Consider the following 16,151-nt stretch of genomic DNA (forward strand, 5'->3'; position numbering starts at 1 on the left):
AATATGTGCGAACATGAATACATGGTAGTTCCAGTAGTGGTTAAAATGAATGACTATTGTAATCATGTTAACATTTTTACATTCTTATTGTGTCATTAAATTCCCAGTACATTTGTTAAACATGGTGTTTATTTGAAATATTGAATTCAAAAATTTTTTTTTTTATAAATGCTGTGGCATAAAAAACATTGGTTATGAAAGGTATTATAAAATTAAGTTATTCAAAATATTCAGTAAGTATAATAAATCTCTATGTAATTCGTAATCTTTTTGTTGTTTAGCCAACATTTAGGCAGATTTGTTAGCAAAGTTGCAGTCCTCAATTTTACCAAACTTTCTCTATTTGTATTGTCCACTTTGTCTTTGAGCCAGCTATTAAACCTATAGGTTTTTTTTTTAATTTTTCAGTATTTAAATTTTGTTTTAATATATTAAAATAATTCTAATGTAGATATATGGTTGGATGACTTGGCCGGTACGGCAGCTAGATACGTCTATTAATTTATAATTGTATTTATGCAAATTGAAACAGTCATCCTTATTTTTTTAAACTTGTATACTTTATTTCTTAAATAATATGAGTAAAATAATATACAATATATATTTAATATAATATTAAAATGTAAATCTTAGATGGAAGATCATAAAATGCATTCACAATTGTTTTATTATATTTTTTTTTTGGCAAAAATCATAAAATATTTTTTTAAAACAATCAAAAAAATTATAAAAATTAATTTTTTCCCAAAAATTTTTCTCGATTTTTTTTCAAATCTAAAAAATTTGCAATGAATTTAATAAAAAAAAAACCAAAAAATTAAAATTTATTCTAAACATTCGAATATGGCAAAACCTCTGTACTATACTCTCTAATTGATTTTATTTTCATTTTAATTAATCTCTTTTTTTTTTTGAATCTCAAATAATAATAAAATTATATAATAATATCAACCTATTACTAAAGTCTAATTGTATGTATACGTAATTACTTTATAAAAAAAAAAGTCTAATCAGGAAAAAATATTACAACTAAAATAATTAACAAAAATAACAAAAAAATATTCAAAACAAAAAAAAATTATTCTTCATAATGTCTATCTTCTATTTTTCTAGCTATTGCTGCTGCCAAAGCTGCACCTTTACCGCTTCCATCTTCCGCTAAAATAAATTTGATCTAAAAAGAAATAAGGAACAATTGTAGAATTTTTCAAAATTATTTACAAGATTTTTATTTTTTACATTCTTTTCTGGGGCTAATTCATTTGTCATTTGATGATACCATTGCCTAAACCTATGATGATGTTTATAAACTGAACCGTCAATAGCTACTGTAACATTACTTTCATCCATTCTATTAACAAGTACAGATGTCACAGCCGATAATAGTGTTGCAGCACGTTTTTCAATAATACCAACAATATACTGAACGATTTCAATGTCTTCATCATGAAAATCTTTACCATAAACGTAACCGAAGTCTTCAAGAACTTTTTTCGTTCCACAATTATTTTGATTAGTTTTCAAATGATCACTGCGCAAAAAAAACAAGAAAAAAGACAGAAATTAAAGATTTTATAATTTTTTTAATGAATTTTTTGTAAATGAAAACAAAAGCACAGAAATTCGGAAATATCGCGTTTTAAAAAATATTTGAATTTGAGGTCTCCTACTTTTATCACTTCATTGTTTTTAATTAAAAAAAAAATAAATTTTAAGAAATTTTTCAACTCACTCTTCTATTGAAGATAAATTACTAGAACAAAATTTGTACGGATGAGGTAGTTTTTCTGGATTGGCATTAGCGAAAAGTAATTTTTTCTCTTGAAGTTTCTTGATTATAACACGACACGTTTCTCCAATATATTTTCCACTGATATATTTTTCAAAACTAAAATGAAAAAACGAATCATCTTATTATTTTAAAATTACATAAGTCAAATTTTTTTTTTAATAACTTACGTATAATTGTGGCAATTCAATGAATTTTGATCTACTTCAATATCAAATTCTGTTTTACAAAAATCAATAACACCATTATCTCCAAAGCCACCCCATTCAGATACAACAACAACATTTGTTTCACCATGACGTTTTTGTTCCCAATGTTTAACACGTTCAGCATGTTCAATATATGCTGCATTTGTCCCTGTACCAACAACAATACCGATACGTGTTTGATGATCTAATTTGGCACCTTGTAATAATGTTCCAGTGGTATCGTTCATAATTGCTAATACTTCAATATTACTTCTTTTGATACGATTTAAAGCATTCTGTAATTTTAATACAACATCTTCACCAACAATTGCCGGACAATGAAATGATTTTGTCCATTTTTTTAAACTAGCTGAATGTAAGCTATGTTGTTTCATTGGAAATGAAAATGTAAAACCCATTGCAATTTTTTCATGATGTGCGCCATGTTCATGTAAAAAATCATTGACACATTTTGCAAGAAAATCAAATATTTTATCACCTTCGGATACCCGAACATCATCATCAATATGAAATTTTTGAACATATTCATGTTTAACTTCGGCATTATCTAATTCAAGAAGAATAACACGAAAATTTGTACCACCAAGATCTAAGGCTAAGTAGAGACCTTTCTCTATACAAAGCATAAAAAATAGTAAAAGAAAATAAATTTTAATTAGAATTTTAATTAAAAGCAAAATAATAAAATAACTTACCAGTTCCATCTGGTAATTCAGGTATATATGTATTTTCCATGAGAAGTGATGATGGTTGATCCTTTAAAGCCAATTCAATTTCAGATTCAAAAGCCTTAACAATACCCTGAACATGATCTTTGTTTAGATGAAATCTTTCCAGCATACCTTTGATCTGTAATGAAAAAACAGAAAAACAAAACAAAGTGTAAGTAAAAAATATTTTTAGAAACAAATCAAGAGATTAAAGGCTACATTAAGATTTTTTTTTATTAGATTATTCCGTCAGTAACATTAAAAGACGTAATAAATGCTCATTCTTATCATAGAATTTTTTTTGTTGTCATTATTATTTTGAATCAGTTAAAATAACCTTGCTATTTTTTTAAGGGAAAAATTTCAATATTCTTATCAATCCTTTACTAGTTCGCTAAATCCTATTTTACATAATTGACTTTATTTTTAACCTTTCAGTTGATATTTTAATATAATTAGTTTTAACCAGAAGAATTTAGTTTATTCAAATGAATTTATTATAGGTATAAAATATTGGTAAATAAATTGAATTTTTGCTTTAAGATGAACCTTATATAAAAAGCTATATTAAGCAATTTTACCAAATTTTAGATTAAAACAGCTACTATTGGAGGAGTGGACAAAAATAGTAATTTTAGAGTGTAATCAAAAACTGTTTGGCAATGAATTAGACAATTGCAATTCAATGTTATTAATAGTACGATTCTCGATCTTTTGAACGATTTCAATAGCCATACCTCACTTGTAAAAAATAATATGATTTTGTTAGTTCAAAAACAGTTTCTCAATTTCGTCCAGGAACGCATGAAAACTGTTATTACCCTATTTACCCTAAATACACTAAAGAGTTCAAAATTGTTTAATTATTTGGAATTAGTAGTTTAAATTAATGTCCAACAAATATTGAAATCTAAAATTAAATTCGACATACATTCCTAGACTTTGTTAATTACATAAATTACGGTATCATAGTAGAAGGTAGTTTTTATATTCCTGTCAATCAAATTTTAAATCAAAATACAATTAAAATCGTAAACAAAAACTTGTAAAGCTTCTTTTCAACTTCTTTAATTTAAGTTACAAAATATACATTTTAGTATTGTTTTTGAATAAAATGTTAACTGAGGTACAAAAAGCTCGATTTATATTAAGTTTCACATAATGTTTCCGATTTTCTTTTTATAATTTTCAATTTGATTTTTTAAATTATGTCAGATCCGTTGTGTTTTGTACAAAAAATTTAGCATAGAATTTTATTATTTGTGTAATAATTGTGTAAATTTAAATCATGCAAAACATCATGCAAAACGTCATTATAAAATGCATGATCAATTTACATTTTTTTTATACAATCCACTAGGGAATACAATTTACAATTTAATTCAAAAATAGGTAGGTACTCATTTTACAGTTGGTATTAAGTAGAAATACCGCTTTTTCTTAAATCTAATTTAAATACTATAGAAAAAAAAAAATTCTAATATTTTTGCGCATTAAAATTTTTTTTTTCATCTTTTAATTTTCTTTTTCTAACAATTTCATTTATTCTAATGTAACGATTAAATTTTAAATTATCATAAGAGTCTTTAAGTTACTCTAACTACTACATGGCAATCATTTCAATTCATTTCAATTTCAATGATGATTTAGTAAGCATTTTACCACCCCATAACCAGTAATTTATCAATCTTTTTCTTTCTCTTTTCTCATTCAATTACTTAATCGCTTTTCAAATTAAATAATAATAACAATAGTAATATAAGTAAAAGTTTATTGAAAGCTACATTGTTTACTTCCAATACAAACTTCTAGAAATCTTAGATCTACATAATAATGTAGAGTTCTATATACTATCAAGTATCTTTGTAATGACATGAAAATCACGTCAATCAATTTACTCTCCTTTACATCTAACATTTTAAATAATTTAGGTTTGGCGGTTCATTTGTAAAACGAGAAATGTCAACAATCATTTGAATTTTCAAGTACAATATTTGAAGTTACTTGAGCGAAATTAGAATAATTATTATGGAATTTAATACAAGTATAATATAGTGTACTTACATAGTGTGAGCCTATATTGTTATAAAATTTTGATAATGTAAATTGCTCAAATGTAATATAAATCAGTGTTTTATTTGAAATGTCATTTAGTAGTAAAGAATTGCAAAAAAAATTTTACATAAATGTACAAATGTATATTTTTTCAAATATAAATTCAACTAAAAACGTGGACTTTCATTTAAATCGCTTCAACATTATAAGTATATTAAAAGATAGCTTAGGTTAGAAGAAATTTTAAGTCTTTTTAAGAATACCTTGAATAGAACATCATTTAATTAATATCAGTGACTGTCAAATACTACAGGGGTGCCGTCATTATTTAGTATCTAAGGAACGTTATTTTTTGTGAATCAGCCGAAACTCAACGGAATCTGCCTATGCTTAAGCAGGAAGGTTAGGTTCCTGTATCTGATTCTTGATTCAAGGCCAAACTGAAAATTTTACATTACGGAAAGAGTAAAGAAAGTAAGTATTGTGCTTTACTCGTGCAGGAAAACCATCGCAAAGAGATGGAGTCTGAAATTAAACATGGTTAAATGGCTATGAACCGCGATAGTTAGACAGATCCTGACGAACAGTACTCTGGTATTGCGGCTGCCACTAAGTGTTGCTGCGAACCTCAAATTTATAAGCAAATTGCAATGGTATGTATTAGTGGGATGTTGTGCTCCACCGCAACTCAAGTTCTTGAGATTCTCTTGCCATTAGATATACTGGGCCGGCAGATGGCTGCGCAATCCGAAGTACGATTGAGAGCCGCATCATATTGGTCCCATGGCTATGTGGATTATGCTCCCATTTTCTTTCGACAAGGGACACAAAGTGGAGATAATTGATTTTATTCATCCTGTGCTTAAATTCGTAAAGAATTTTGTTAATTCGATTCTACCGAGGTAAACCTGTGGAACAAAGATAGTAAATTTGTTGATAGCAGATACGAACAAGAAAATCGTGGCCGGAGACTCACTTTGCACAAGGGATTTCAATATCTCTTCTTATTGAGTAAATCCTAGAGGCCTTGGCCGGTTTCTGAAGACAAAAGTTAATAAATGTATGAAAATATTAACCCTTTTTAAAGGCCGTGCAAAACATTTGCTTCATTTAAGTTTGATAGTGTTTTTATTTAATTAAAATACACAGAAATAACGTATGTAAACATACTATTTAAATAAACTAACATCTACTTTTAACACATATATAATTAAAAATAACATTATTCAGAAATATAACATATAATATACAGAAAATAAACAAAGGTATTTAATTAAACTATATGAAAATTTGAATAAAATTTAAAATCAAATGTAAATATTCTAGTAATTTATGTGTGAATAAAAATATTTGATACAAAAAAACGAAGTATTATGGAATTCCTAATAAATAATGCCGCAACATTATAACAGTACTTATTAATATCAGGCGTGAGACACATGTAGATTAAGAATATCAAAAGCAAAAGTAATAAGCGTAAAATGAAACTGTATTGATATTTTAGGTATGCTTAAACGAGTTTTTATCAATAATATCTGTGAATTATTTAAATGATATTTAAAAATTGTTAAATCATAAAAAAAAACATTAGATACAAATTATGATAATTAATTAAAAAAAACAAAAATTTATTATTATTAAGGTAGGTCTAGGTGACAATAAATTATTGGAATAAAATAAATATAAAAAAATAAGAAGCAGAAAAAATTTAAATGTTTCCATAAAATTTGGCGGCATTTTATTGATGCAACGGTAAAGCCTTTAATGATATTTTGAATGTATAACCTTCTTGGCAATTATATCTTTCTATTGTAATCACACACTAGGTGTGATTGAAGAGTGCCCCAAACTTTATTTTTATTAAATTTAATTTTTATAACAGAAATATAAAGAGTTAATTTTAGAAAATTTCATTTCAATGTTAAAATATTCACTTTGATTTCCCGTCAATTTTTGACATTTTATTTAATATTCGAATTAAAAAGTCATTAAATTTAATTTTTCATTCTCAAAATTCTGTAGGTACGTAAGTATAAATACGAAAGTGTTTTGTATATACGGCGAATAATTTAAAAAAAAAAAAATTTTGTGTAAATTTGTTAATAAATTTTCTTTTACGATTTCATAAAAATGAAAATTTCACCAAACTTTATGACAATCATGTTTAACGTTATTACAATACTCATACCAACATTTCCATTTACACTCATACCAACATTTCCATTTAAACATACGCCATTTATTCCATTTAAACATACGTAAAACCGCTGTACCACCCCTTAAGTGTTATGTTATCCAACAATCAAATGAAAACATAAAATTTAATAACAATAATAAAACAAAAGAAAATTATTAATAAAATTAACAAACCGTTATAAAGTTTGTTTACTGCTCAAAAAACATAAAATAAAAAAAATGCTTTCTTAACGGGTTTAAAATAAAAATGACATGAAAAAAATGAAATTTGTTAAACTGGAAATTTTTACCGTTTTCAAGGATGTGATTTTTATTTTATTCTTTTTGTGTTTTTTTTTGTAGTTCCTTTATTTCGTTATTTTAATTACCTTTCTTTAATGGGCAGTGTTTCTCAAATCAAATTTGAATTTTTCATTTAAAATGAAAACCAAGACAACCTTGCATATAACGTAAGTATCGAAATGTGGCAAGCTAGTTGTTTTTAACACATTGTTGACCGGGAACGTCATACGACGTCTTTCGATAACGAAGCCTATCATACTCTTAAAAAATATTAAAACATGTAATTTAATACAATGTGTGCAAAGTTCCTTATAAATATATTATGCAATAAAAAAGTTTCTAATAAATATATTATGTAAAAAAAGTGTTGAGAATTTTAAATTTTTCCCAAAAATCGCCGGACACACGCTTTAGTTCTTATAAAAAACACCCGGTCAACAATGTGAATAAAAGAAAGCTAATAGCAGCATTTGTCGTGACGCTGTTTCTTAAATAAGATTGAGTTCGCTGATTGCGGTCTCTGCAAGTGTCCGTTTCATTAATGGAAGAGAAAGATAGCACAATCATGCATGTATTTTTTTGGCAGATTAAAGAAGTATATGTATTATTTAATGTTTGTTGCCCTGAAAAAATCTTCTTCTGATTGTGTACCATAAGTAACTGTACGACCAAAGCGTAAAATTTACACTCGTAGCGTACACTCACTGACTAAAGCGAAAAATGTGTAATAAAATTAACTGGAAATCTTAAAATATGAACTGAAACAATTCAAATGTAATGCAGCTGTAGGTATTTATAAGAGGCACCTTGTGAAAAGTCATAAATGACATTTTAAATTTGTATCTTTACTTTTTTTCATCCAAATTTATTTTATAATTTTTACTACTGTATACACACATATTTTAGGATCACAGTTAATGACGATTTAACCTTTTTTATCAAAATGTTTGTGTACCTATTAAAATGACATTAAGACACCTGTTTCGTGATTATTATTTTGTTTTATCGCCGTCAACATCTTTACAAGTTTTATTTGATTTTAATGACAATTTGATATTAAAACAATATTAATTAATTAATTAATTAGTGTACCTATACAATATTCTTTTAAACTTTATGACAATTATGAACTTTTTTAATGTCACAAAAAAGATGTTAAAATTAGCAATTTAATAACATTAATAAAAATAATTTTTGAAAAGAAAAATAATCGTCTCATTTTATAGTCAAGTCTAGACTCATAAAACAAGAAATTTTATTTTGTTTTATTAATGTTTTTTTAGTAAGTACTTGTAGACCTAAAACCATTTTATTTCTATTTCAAACTTTCTAATATTTCTAATAACAATTTTATAGGAATTTTGTTAGTGTATTAGATAGTGACTGCTTAGGTGCCCTTAAGTCTTTGATATAAATTTTTAATTACCATTTGGCAAGTATTCAGTTTGTTTAAAAAACGTGTATTTCTTGAAAGTGCGTGCTCACAGATATTTTTGAACAAGCCTAGTACTTGAATTTAAGCAAAGATTTTTTAATACTCATTGGGGTTAGTGTACTGCCACAATACTTAGTGGGCATAAAATCGAAAGTTTTGAAACTCTTAGATTAAGTTATCGCTACGTCCGTAACTCCCAAAAAGATATGTGACAAAGCACAGGAGATGAGCTGCCATTTCTGTTCTTCCTTCTCCTCACAACAGCTCCTGCAGAGAGCGTTTGCTGGGACACCATTCTCTTGACGTGTTCATCTATCTACAGAAAATGCCCTGTTATAACCAATTTCACAGTTCCGATAAGGTGGTTGTTCACAGATTTTGAGAGGTTATCACAATTCTTCTCCCACAGGAAGAGTCATCAATAAAAGCTCTACAAATAATTTCGGTAATTCATAATTCCTATAATTATTTCTACAACAAACTCAACTCTAGATCTACAATCAAAATAACGCGAATCTATAAAAATGTACACCAGTACTTAATTGCAAAATAATTTTTCATTTTCTTATTATAAAATTTTTATACATGAATTTTTATTCAAATGAGGCGATATAATTATTTCAATAGTAATTAAAAAATATTTACCATACAATAACTATATGTATGTGCGTATATAAATTGTATGCATATTATGTAGTATCGTGGATACTACATAAATTCATACACAAAGAAAAAAATAATTAAAATTGATAAGACGATCACTATGTAATAAAAACAAAGTTTATAACCCAGAATTCTCAGACAGATTAAAAACAAATCTTAAATGCTTTTGCAATTTCTTTTTGCTTTTTTACTATTTCATATTGATTAATTCTAGGGTCAATTAATCTTTTTAAGTTAGCGAAATAAAAAATTCAAAATACTTATATGAAAATTAAATATGGTTTTTTTCTTGTTCGCACGAAATTTCAAAATTTTGAGTAATACGATTTGATAACAATTAAAATATTCATACCATATGATGGTATGATTTCTAAGCTTTTTAATTGAAAAGCGTGATCACAGCGAAAAACGTGATCACAACTAGCAAACAAAGTATTAGTAGATATTTGCTAAAAATTTGAAAATTTTGAGTCACTAAGTATACGAACAAGAATAATTTTTTTTCGGCTTTATCAGACATACATAGTTGATAATGAAAATTGTACAATTAAATTTGATAAGAAGCAAAAGCATAAAATATTCCTAGGATTAAAATTATTATCACTTATATTAATTGCACAGTGTGCACAGTTGAAGGTCTTACAGACTCAAGAACGCCAATTTTTAATATCTTATCAAAATATTTGGGTTTAGTTTAAATTTTATCAACGATTTTTTTTTTATTAATTAAATTTTCATTATCACAAAATATTAAATATTGAACTTTGATATTTTTTATTTTATGGTTTTTAAAGGATTAGAGTATTACCAGATGAATGATGTAAATTAATATTATGCAAATGTTATAACAAGCAATATTTCTAACGGAATTACTCTCCTTTTTAAAAAAAGGAAACATATACGAGAATAGCACTCAACTCAATGAATGTCAACTTAGTTTGACCATAAAGGAATTTACTAGTCCGTTTCCATGAAGTGGTTTTTGCATGTTATTTTTTTGTTTTCCTCTTCAATAAAATATAGCACAGAAGTTTAAAATCTAAAGTTTTGGATAATTTGAGTTACAAAATCATGTTCAAATTAATTATCAAAACTAAAAATCTTACTAATTAATTTATAAATTATTGACCTTAGGGAAAATATTTAACTCTTTAACAGATTTACCGATTTCGCACCTCAAATCTTAAACACTTTTAAAACTGTTAATATAAAATTTCACCATTTCGTGAACGCCACTATTTCCACAATAAAATGAACAGTGTCATAAAATAAGTCCACAAATAACATCAATTCCAAAAATTATAGAACAAATACAAAATTATAATCTAATACTTGACAAGATCTACAATTACACATAATATTGTATGTATACAAGTACATTTGATAATATATACGCACAGTTTAGAAAAATTTTATTTAAATGACAGCGTTCGTAATGGTTTTGAATACAATTTTAAAATTTTATTTATAACAAAAATTTTTATATGAACGTACATACATACATAAATGTTAATGTGTATAAGTACAAATATTTTTTGTCCCCTATATAAATTTACAGTTTTATGTGAATTTTTATTGCCATCACAGCAGGCATAGCAACTATACGCATACTTAAATACGCATACTAAATCGCTTATCAAATTTTTGTTCAATATACTGAAGACTTTTAAAAAATTCCACAACAAAAAAAAGTCAACTCGTTTCGTTTAAAGATAAATTAATAAATTATGTATGTATGTATGTTTGCTTACATAATGTTCAATGTTGCGTACACTCATAAATATCGTTACAAGCGGTCGTTTGCTTTCTTCTATTTGATGATATGGGTCAAGTTCTTATCAATGCCATACTGTTAGAAAAAAAACTATTTTATTTAATTATTATTGTTAAGCGCCAATTTTCTCTAAATTTTGATTTTTTGATAGTCAGTTTAGAGCTATAGTGGCTCAAAAAAGAGCAATCATATTTTTTTTTAACAAAAATTAATACTTAAAGTACGAAATGAAGGTTTGTACTTCTTATAATACAAACAAATATTTTATGTTATGTAACTCAAAATTATTCCAAAAATAAAATTGAATTTCCAAAAAAAATTGGCAAAAATTTAAATTACGCAGTGTTTATTAAATTTTCTTTATTTTAGAAATTTCACGCGCGATTCTTTAATGTTTTGGTAAACCACACATACATAAATATACCTATTGTTAAATTTTTTTGTTTTTTTTACGATTTTCAATTTAAATTATAATTTCTTTAATGTATGTGCGTTTATATTGGAAAAAATGAAATATATTTAATCAAAAATAGCAGGAGATCATAGATCAGTCATAAATAAATTTGATTTTTATTTTTAGTAATTAACATCGACGAAGGGTCAAAGAACTTTAATATCATATTTTTTCACCTAAATTGGATTTAGAAACAGAAATATAATTGTAAAGTCAAAAGTATGTTAATGTACAAGTTTTTATCAAAATTTTATACCAACACAAACGCATTTTAAGCCTATTATCTATTATTGGAATTAGAAAAGTGGTGTAAATAGGTACTGGCTGTAATAATTTTTATTATGTATATATGCATATTTTGCATGAATTTGAAAGTATTTCAATTTATTGTCAGAGTAGAAGGTAGAAAGTAAAAAAAAACAAAACAAAAATAGAAAAAAAGAATTGCAATTCAACGTAGGTATAATTTTATTTTTACATCAGTTTACCCATCCTCCGTAAGAGTAATATACAAGTAAAATAAAAGAAATTTAATAAAATCAAGAATATTTCCATTAGACACAAATTAGTTGGATAATTTTCAAAAATAAAACGTTTGCGTAAAAATATTTTATTGGCGGCTGGCGCTCATAATGTGTTTCTCATGTTTTTTTTTTTTTTTTTTTTTTTTAAACAATATAATAGAAACGTATACCTCGAGTGTACATAAATAAATTTTATTTTTATTTATTTAAAATAAATTTGAATAAATATTTTTAAAACACATAATGTGCCTATGTATGCTACACATGAATAAACTATTTTCAGATTTTCAAAAAAACAAATACACATTATGGCATACAGACGTATAATACACAAGTAAATTATGCATTATACGTCTATATGGCTATATTGTATGTCAATGTGTGTATATAACCAGTCCTAATGAAAAAATTCCTTTTCAATGAATTTAAAAACTCAATTTTTATTACATACATACCTATACATCCATATATTACTTCCATAGATTTATGAAAGTGAGGCATGATTGGTGTACAAAGTTAACATGCAAAAAAATACAGGTCTTCGTTAACAAATGCCTCAAAATCACATGTACTTCGTAGCATATTCTGACTAAGAAGAATTATGAATCAAGAACTATGCACAAAATAAAAATTCACAACTTAGATAATTAACTCTATTTGACAGCATTTATTGTAGTAATATACAAAGTAAATTAAATAACGTGCACGACAAGTGCACAACGTACCTACTAGCCTATTCTTATCATATGTAAACGCATACGTAAATACTCACTATACGCACACGTAGTTAAATGAATACAGTGTATGCCGTATATATGTATGTACCTATGTAAATATACATACAAATATTATGTGTATTATTATAATAAATACAAATATTATGTGTATTAAAAAAAACGTGTACAAATTTAAATCAATTCTTAAGAATCAAAATATTAATTATTTTACAATAATTACATTACATTGTTATATACACACAAGTGTTATACAATTGTGTAAATGTTATACATGTATCAACGTATGGTCGCGTATAAATACGTAATTAAACAATTATACATATATTTATTTAAATATCTTCAATCTGTATACATAGCTGTGTGTATGTACATATATAATGAATTCCAACAGCCAAGCCCCCTCAATAATAAAATAATAAAGAAATACTCGTATAGATTCACATGATATGTACGTGCGTACATACATAAATACACATATGAAATTTGGAACGAAAATACAAAAAATATTAAAAAAATATTTAATATGTATGTATGTACGTATGCATATAGGCATATGAAGTATTCATACATGCTCTTATTAAATAGATAATAATAAGTATTTACGCTGTCGTCCCCGTATTATGTATAGAAGTTATAGTATCATAAATATATTATGTAGGTGTATATGTACATATATATTTAACTGTATTAAAAATGTATGTATGGTTGTGTGATCATTTTGCCGCTGATTGTAACCTTGAGCTTGGTTGATGCGAATTTATGAAGTGCAAATGAAAAATAAAAAAAAAATTTTTTTTGCGTCGTATTCTCCTCTATATTTACACTTTTTTAAGTAATTGAATACGTATAGAAAATAATTCTCACATAATATATCGTACGTAAATATATAAGTATGTAAGTATAACACATTTAAACTTACTTTATTATTTTTCACTTTAATTATGTGTATTTCGTATAGGTATAGTAATTTTTAATAAGAAAAAATTGAACACTGCCTTCTGTTTTTATTTAATTAAATATTTTTAATACATATACATACATACAATAAAACAATTCTGTTGTCATGCAAAAAATTAATTCAAAATATAAAATTGGGAATATTTTATTAAAAAAGAATCTTTTAAGGAAAACATGAAGGGAGATAAGTGAATCTTTTATAATGAAGGCAGATAACCGAATTCAATACTTTTGATTGATTTTATATTGTTAACACTATTTAACGACCCAATTCATAAAAATTTCATTATGTCGAATAATTTAATCTCCCTTAAACGAACTTCTTTTCAGAAAAATTATAATAACACGGGTATAGACTGCAATAATCATACAAATTCATTATCATTTAACATTTTTGTTCAAAATATATGTACATACATATGTATGTAATTCTTTCGCTTAATACAAGTTTGAAAATATTTCGCGTCATAATAAAAAACTGTTTGAATTCTTATTTGTATCCATACAGTTGAATGTGTACATTTGTATCATACAGTTGAATGTGTGCGCGCTAGAATATAAACTAAAGTCGCAAAACTAAAAATTGCATGCCTGCCTGAGCCCTTAATTCCACTACTTTATTTGACCTAATATTTTCCAACATATATACATCTTATAGGTACGTAGGCATCTTAACATTCGGAAATAAAATGTTATGTTGGCCTTTAATTCTATCCTATAGGTGTAATTATAGCAAACATTTTGTTTTTTAAAAGTGCATTTTTATTGTAAATGAACCGTTCATTGATATGTATTTTCCAAACATTTACGAAATAGTATAAAAAAAATAATGAAATATTTAGAAAAGCTTTTTGACTGAAAAGTTCCGGTTTTCATAAAATACAGAATGCTTATGTATTGAAAAATAAAATTTATTTACTGACTCAAAAATTTTGATACTTCAGCACTTCAAATATTTGTATTCAAAATAATTCCTTAAATCCCGCGTAAGAATTCCAAGAGAAAAGGTCGTTTAAATTTCTAAGAACGCATTTATGAATTCACCACATCTTGACATAATATTTGATTTATTGAAAAAAACTCACCTCTTCACATCTTTTATTATCGGCCAATTGTAGATCCTTTAATGTGTAAGGAGATGAAATCTTCATTTTGATATTATTTTGTTAATAAAATTTCAGATTTAATTTTTAAAATTTCAAAAAATTTCAATATTATTTCAAAACTTCAAATTTTTCAAAATCACAGTTTTTAAAAAAAATTTTTGAATTTAAATTTTTTTATATTTTAATTAAAAAAAATATGTATTTAATTTTATATTTTATTTTATTACACAAAACTTAATTATAAAAAACAAATTTTATTATTTTATTTCAAAATTTTTATATAATTTTTAAAATATTCACCAATAAATGAATTAAAAATTTTAATTTTTTATTTGAATAAATTATTTTCAGAATTAAATTCCATTCAAATATTTATATTATGAATTTAATAAAAAATTTAAATATTAATTAGTTAATAAAATGTATAAGTTATGTATAGATGTAAGTATGTATGTGAATAATTTAATAATTTATACGTATTACTAAAACGGAGAAAAAAAATTAATTATTATTTGAAATTTTAATTTACACCGCTTATTGTATGACGGTTCACAATAAACTGAAATTATTTGAAAAATGTTTAAACTATTTTATATGATCTTTCAAAATTGTTAATTTTTACCGCTACTGACAAAACATTGGCAATTTATTGTGTATTATATTTTATTTTAGTACACACACATATTCAAACACAAATGTAATACACAAGTGAATATTTCTAGACTAGATGATTCTTTTTATTTATTTTCTTTTCTTATCACTTTGATATTACAAAAAATTATGAACTGTCTCTAATGTTATACATATACATATATTATTTATATATATTATTTATATATATGTACTTTTACAATTAAGTAAGTAGGTGCTTATGTACATAAAAAATAAATATGTATGCATTGTGTGTTTATGTGTTTATAACGGCACAATCAATTAATGATCTCGCAGTTTCCTATTTATTTTAAATGGGTGCTTTTTTTCCGCTGTAATACAATTTAATTTATCGTGCTTTATTTTTGATACTTCTTCACTCTTGTGGAGAAAGTATCAATTATTAATATTTTAAGTCAAATCATTTCAGTTTCTCATTTCATTATATAAAGATTGGCGCCCAAGCAGCAATTTTAGAAAATAGGAAATTTGAAATCATTGAACTTTTATTATGAAAACTCACTCTGCTTGAACAGTGTATTCAGGAAAAGCTTTATTTAAATTAAATGCAATTTTTAATAAAAGGAAATTGTCGCATTTGATCAGATC

The 16,151-nt window shown here is 25.3% G+C and overlaps 1 protein-coding gene across 1 annotated transcript; it reads right to left on the minus strand.

Annotated features, from left to right (window-relative positions):
- Window positions 1–555: 555 nt before the first annotated feature.
- LOC129615853 (hexokinase-1-like) lies at window positions 556–15,093 on the minus strand. The gene is made up of 6 exons (XM_055531241.1): window positions 14,871–15,093; window positions 2,694–2,847; window positions 1,960–2,611; window positions 1,733–1,888; window positions 1,240–1,531; window positions 556–1,174 (listed from the first exon to the last, which is right to left on the minus strand). The coding sequence occupies exons 1-6, from the start codon at window positions 14,934–14,936 to the stop codon at window positions 1,079–1,081; spliced, it is 1,416 nt and encodes a 471-aa protein (XP_055387216.1). The 5' UTR covers window positions 14,937–15,093; the 3' UTR covers window positions 556–1,078.
- Between the last annotated feature and the right edge of the window lie 1,058 nt (window positions 15,094–16,151).

Source organism: Condylostylus longicornis, unplaced genomic scaffold (assembly GCF_029603195.1).
Source record: "Condylostylus longicornis isolate FDR11 unplaced genomic scaffold, ASM2960319v2 ptg000005l, whole genome shotgun sequence".
NCBI lineage: Eukaryota > Metazoa > Arthropoda > Insecta > Diptera > Dolichopodidae > Condylostylus > Condylostylus longicornis.

Bases quoted from the DNA above. Each gene is read 5' to 3' on its own strand.
- LOC129615853 (XM_055531241.1), bottom strand. From the start codon at position 14,936: ATGAAGATTTCATCTCCTTACACATTAAAGGATCTACAATTGGCCGAT. The intron at 1,532-1,732 runs GTGAGTTGAAAA...TTTTTTGCGCAG, and splicing joins AATTTATCTTCAATAGAAGA to TGATCATTTGAAAACTAATC. The intron at 1,175-1,239 runs GTAAAAAATAAA...ATTTCTTTTTAG, and splicing joins AATTAGCCCCAGAAAAGAAT to ATCAAATTTATTTTAGCGGA.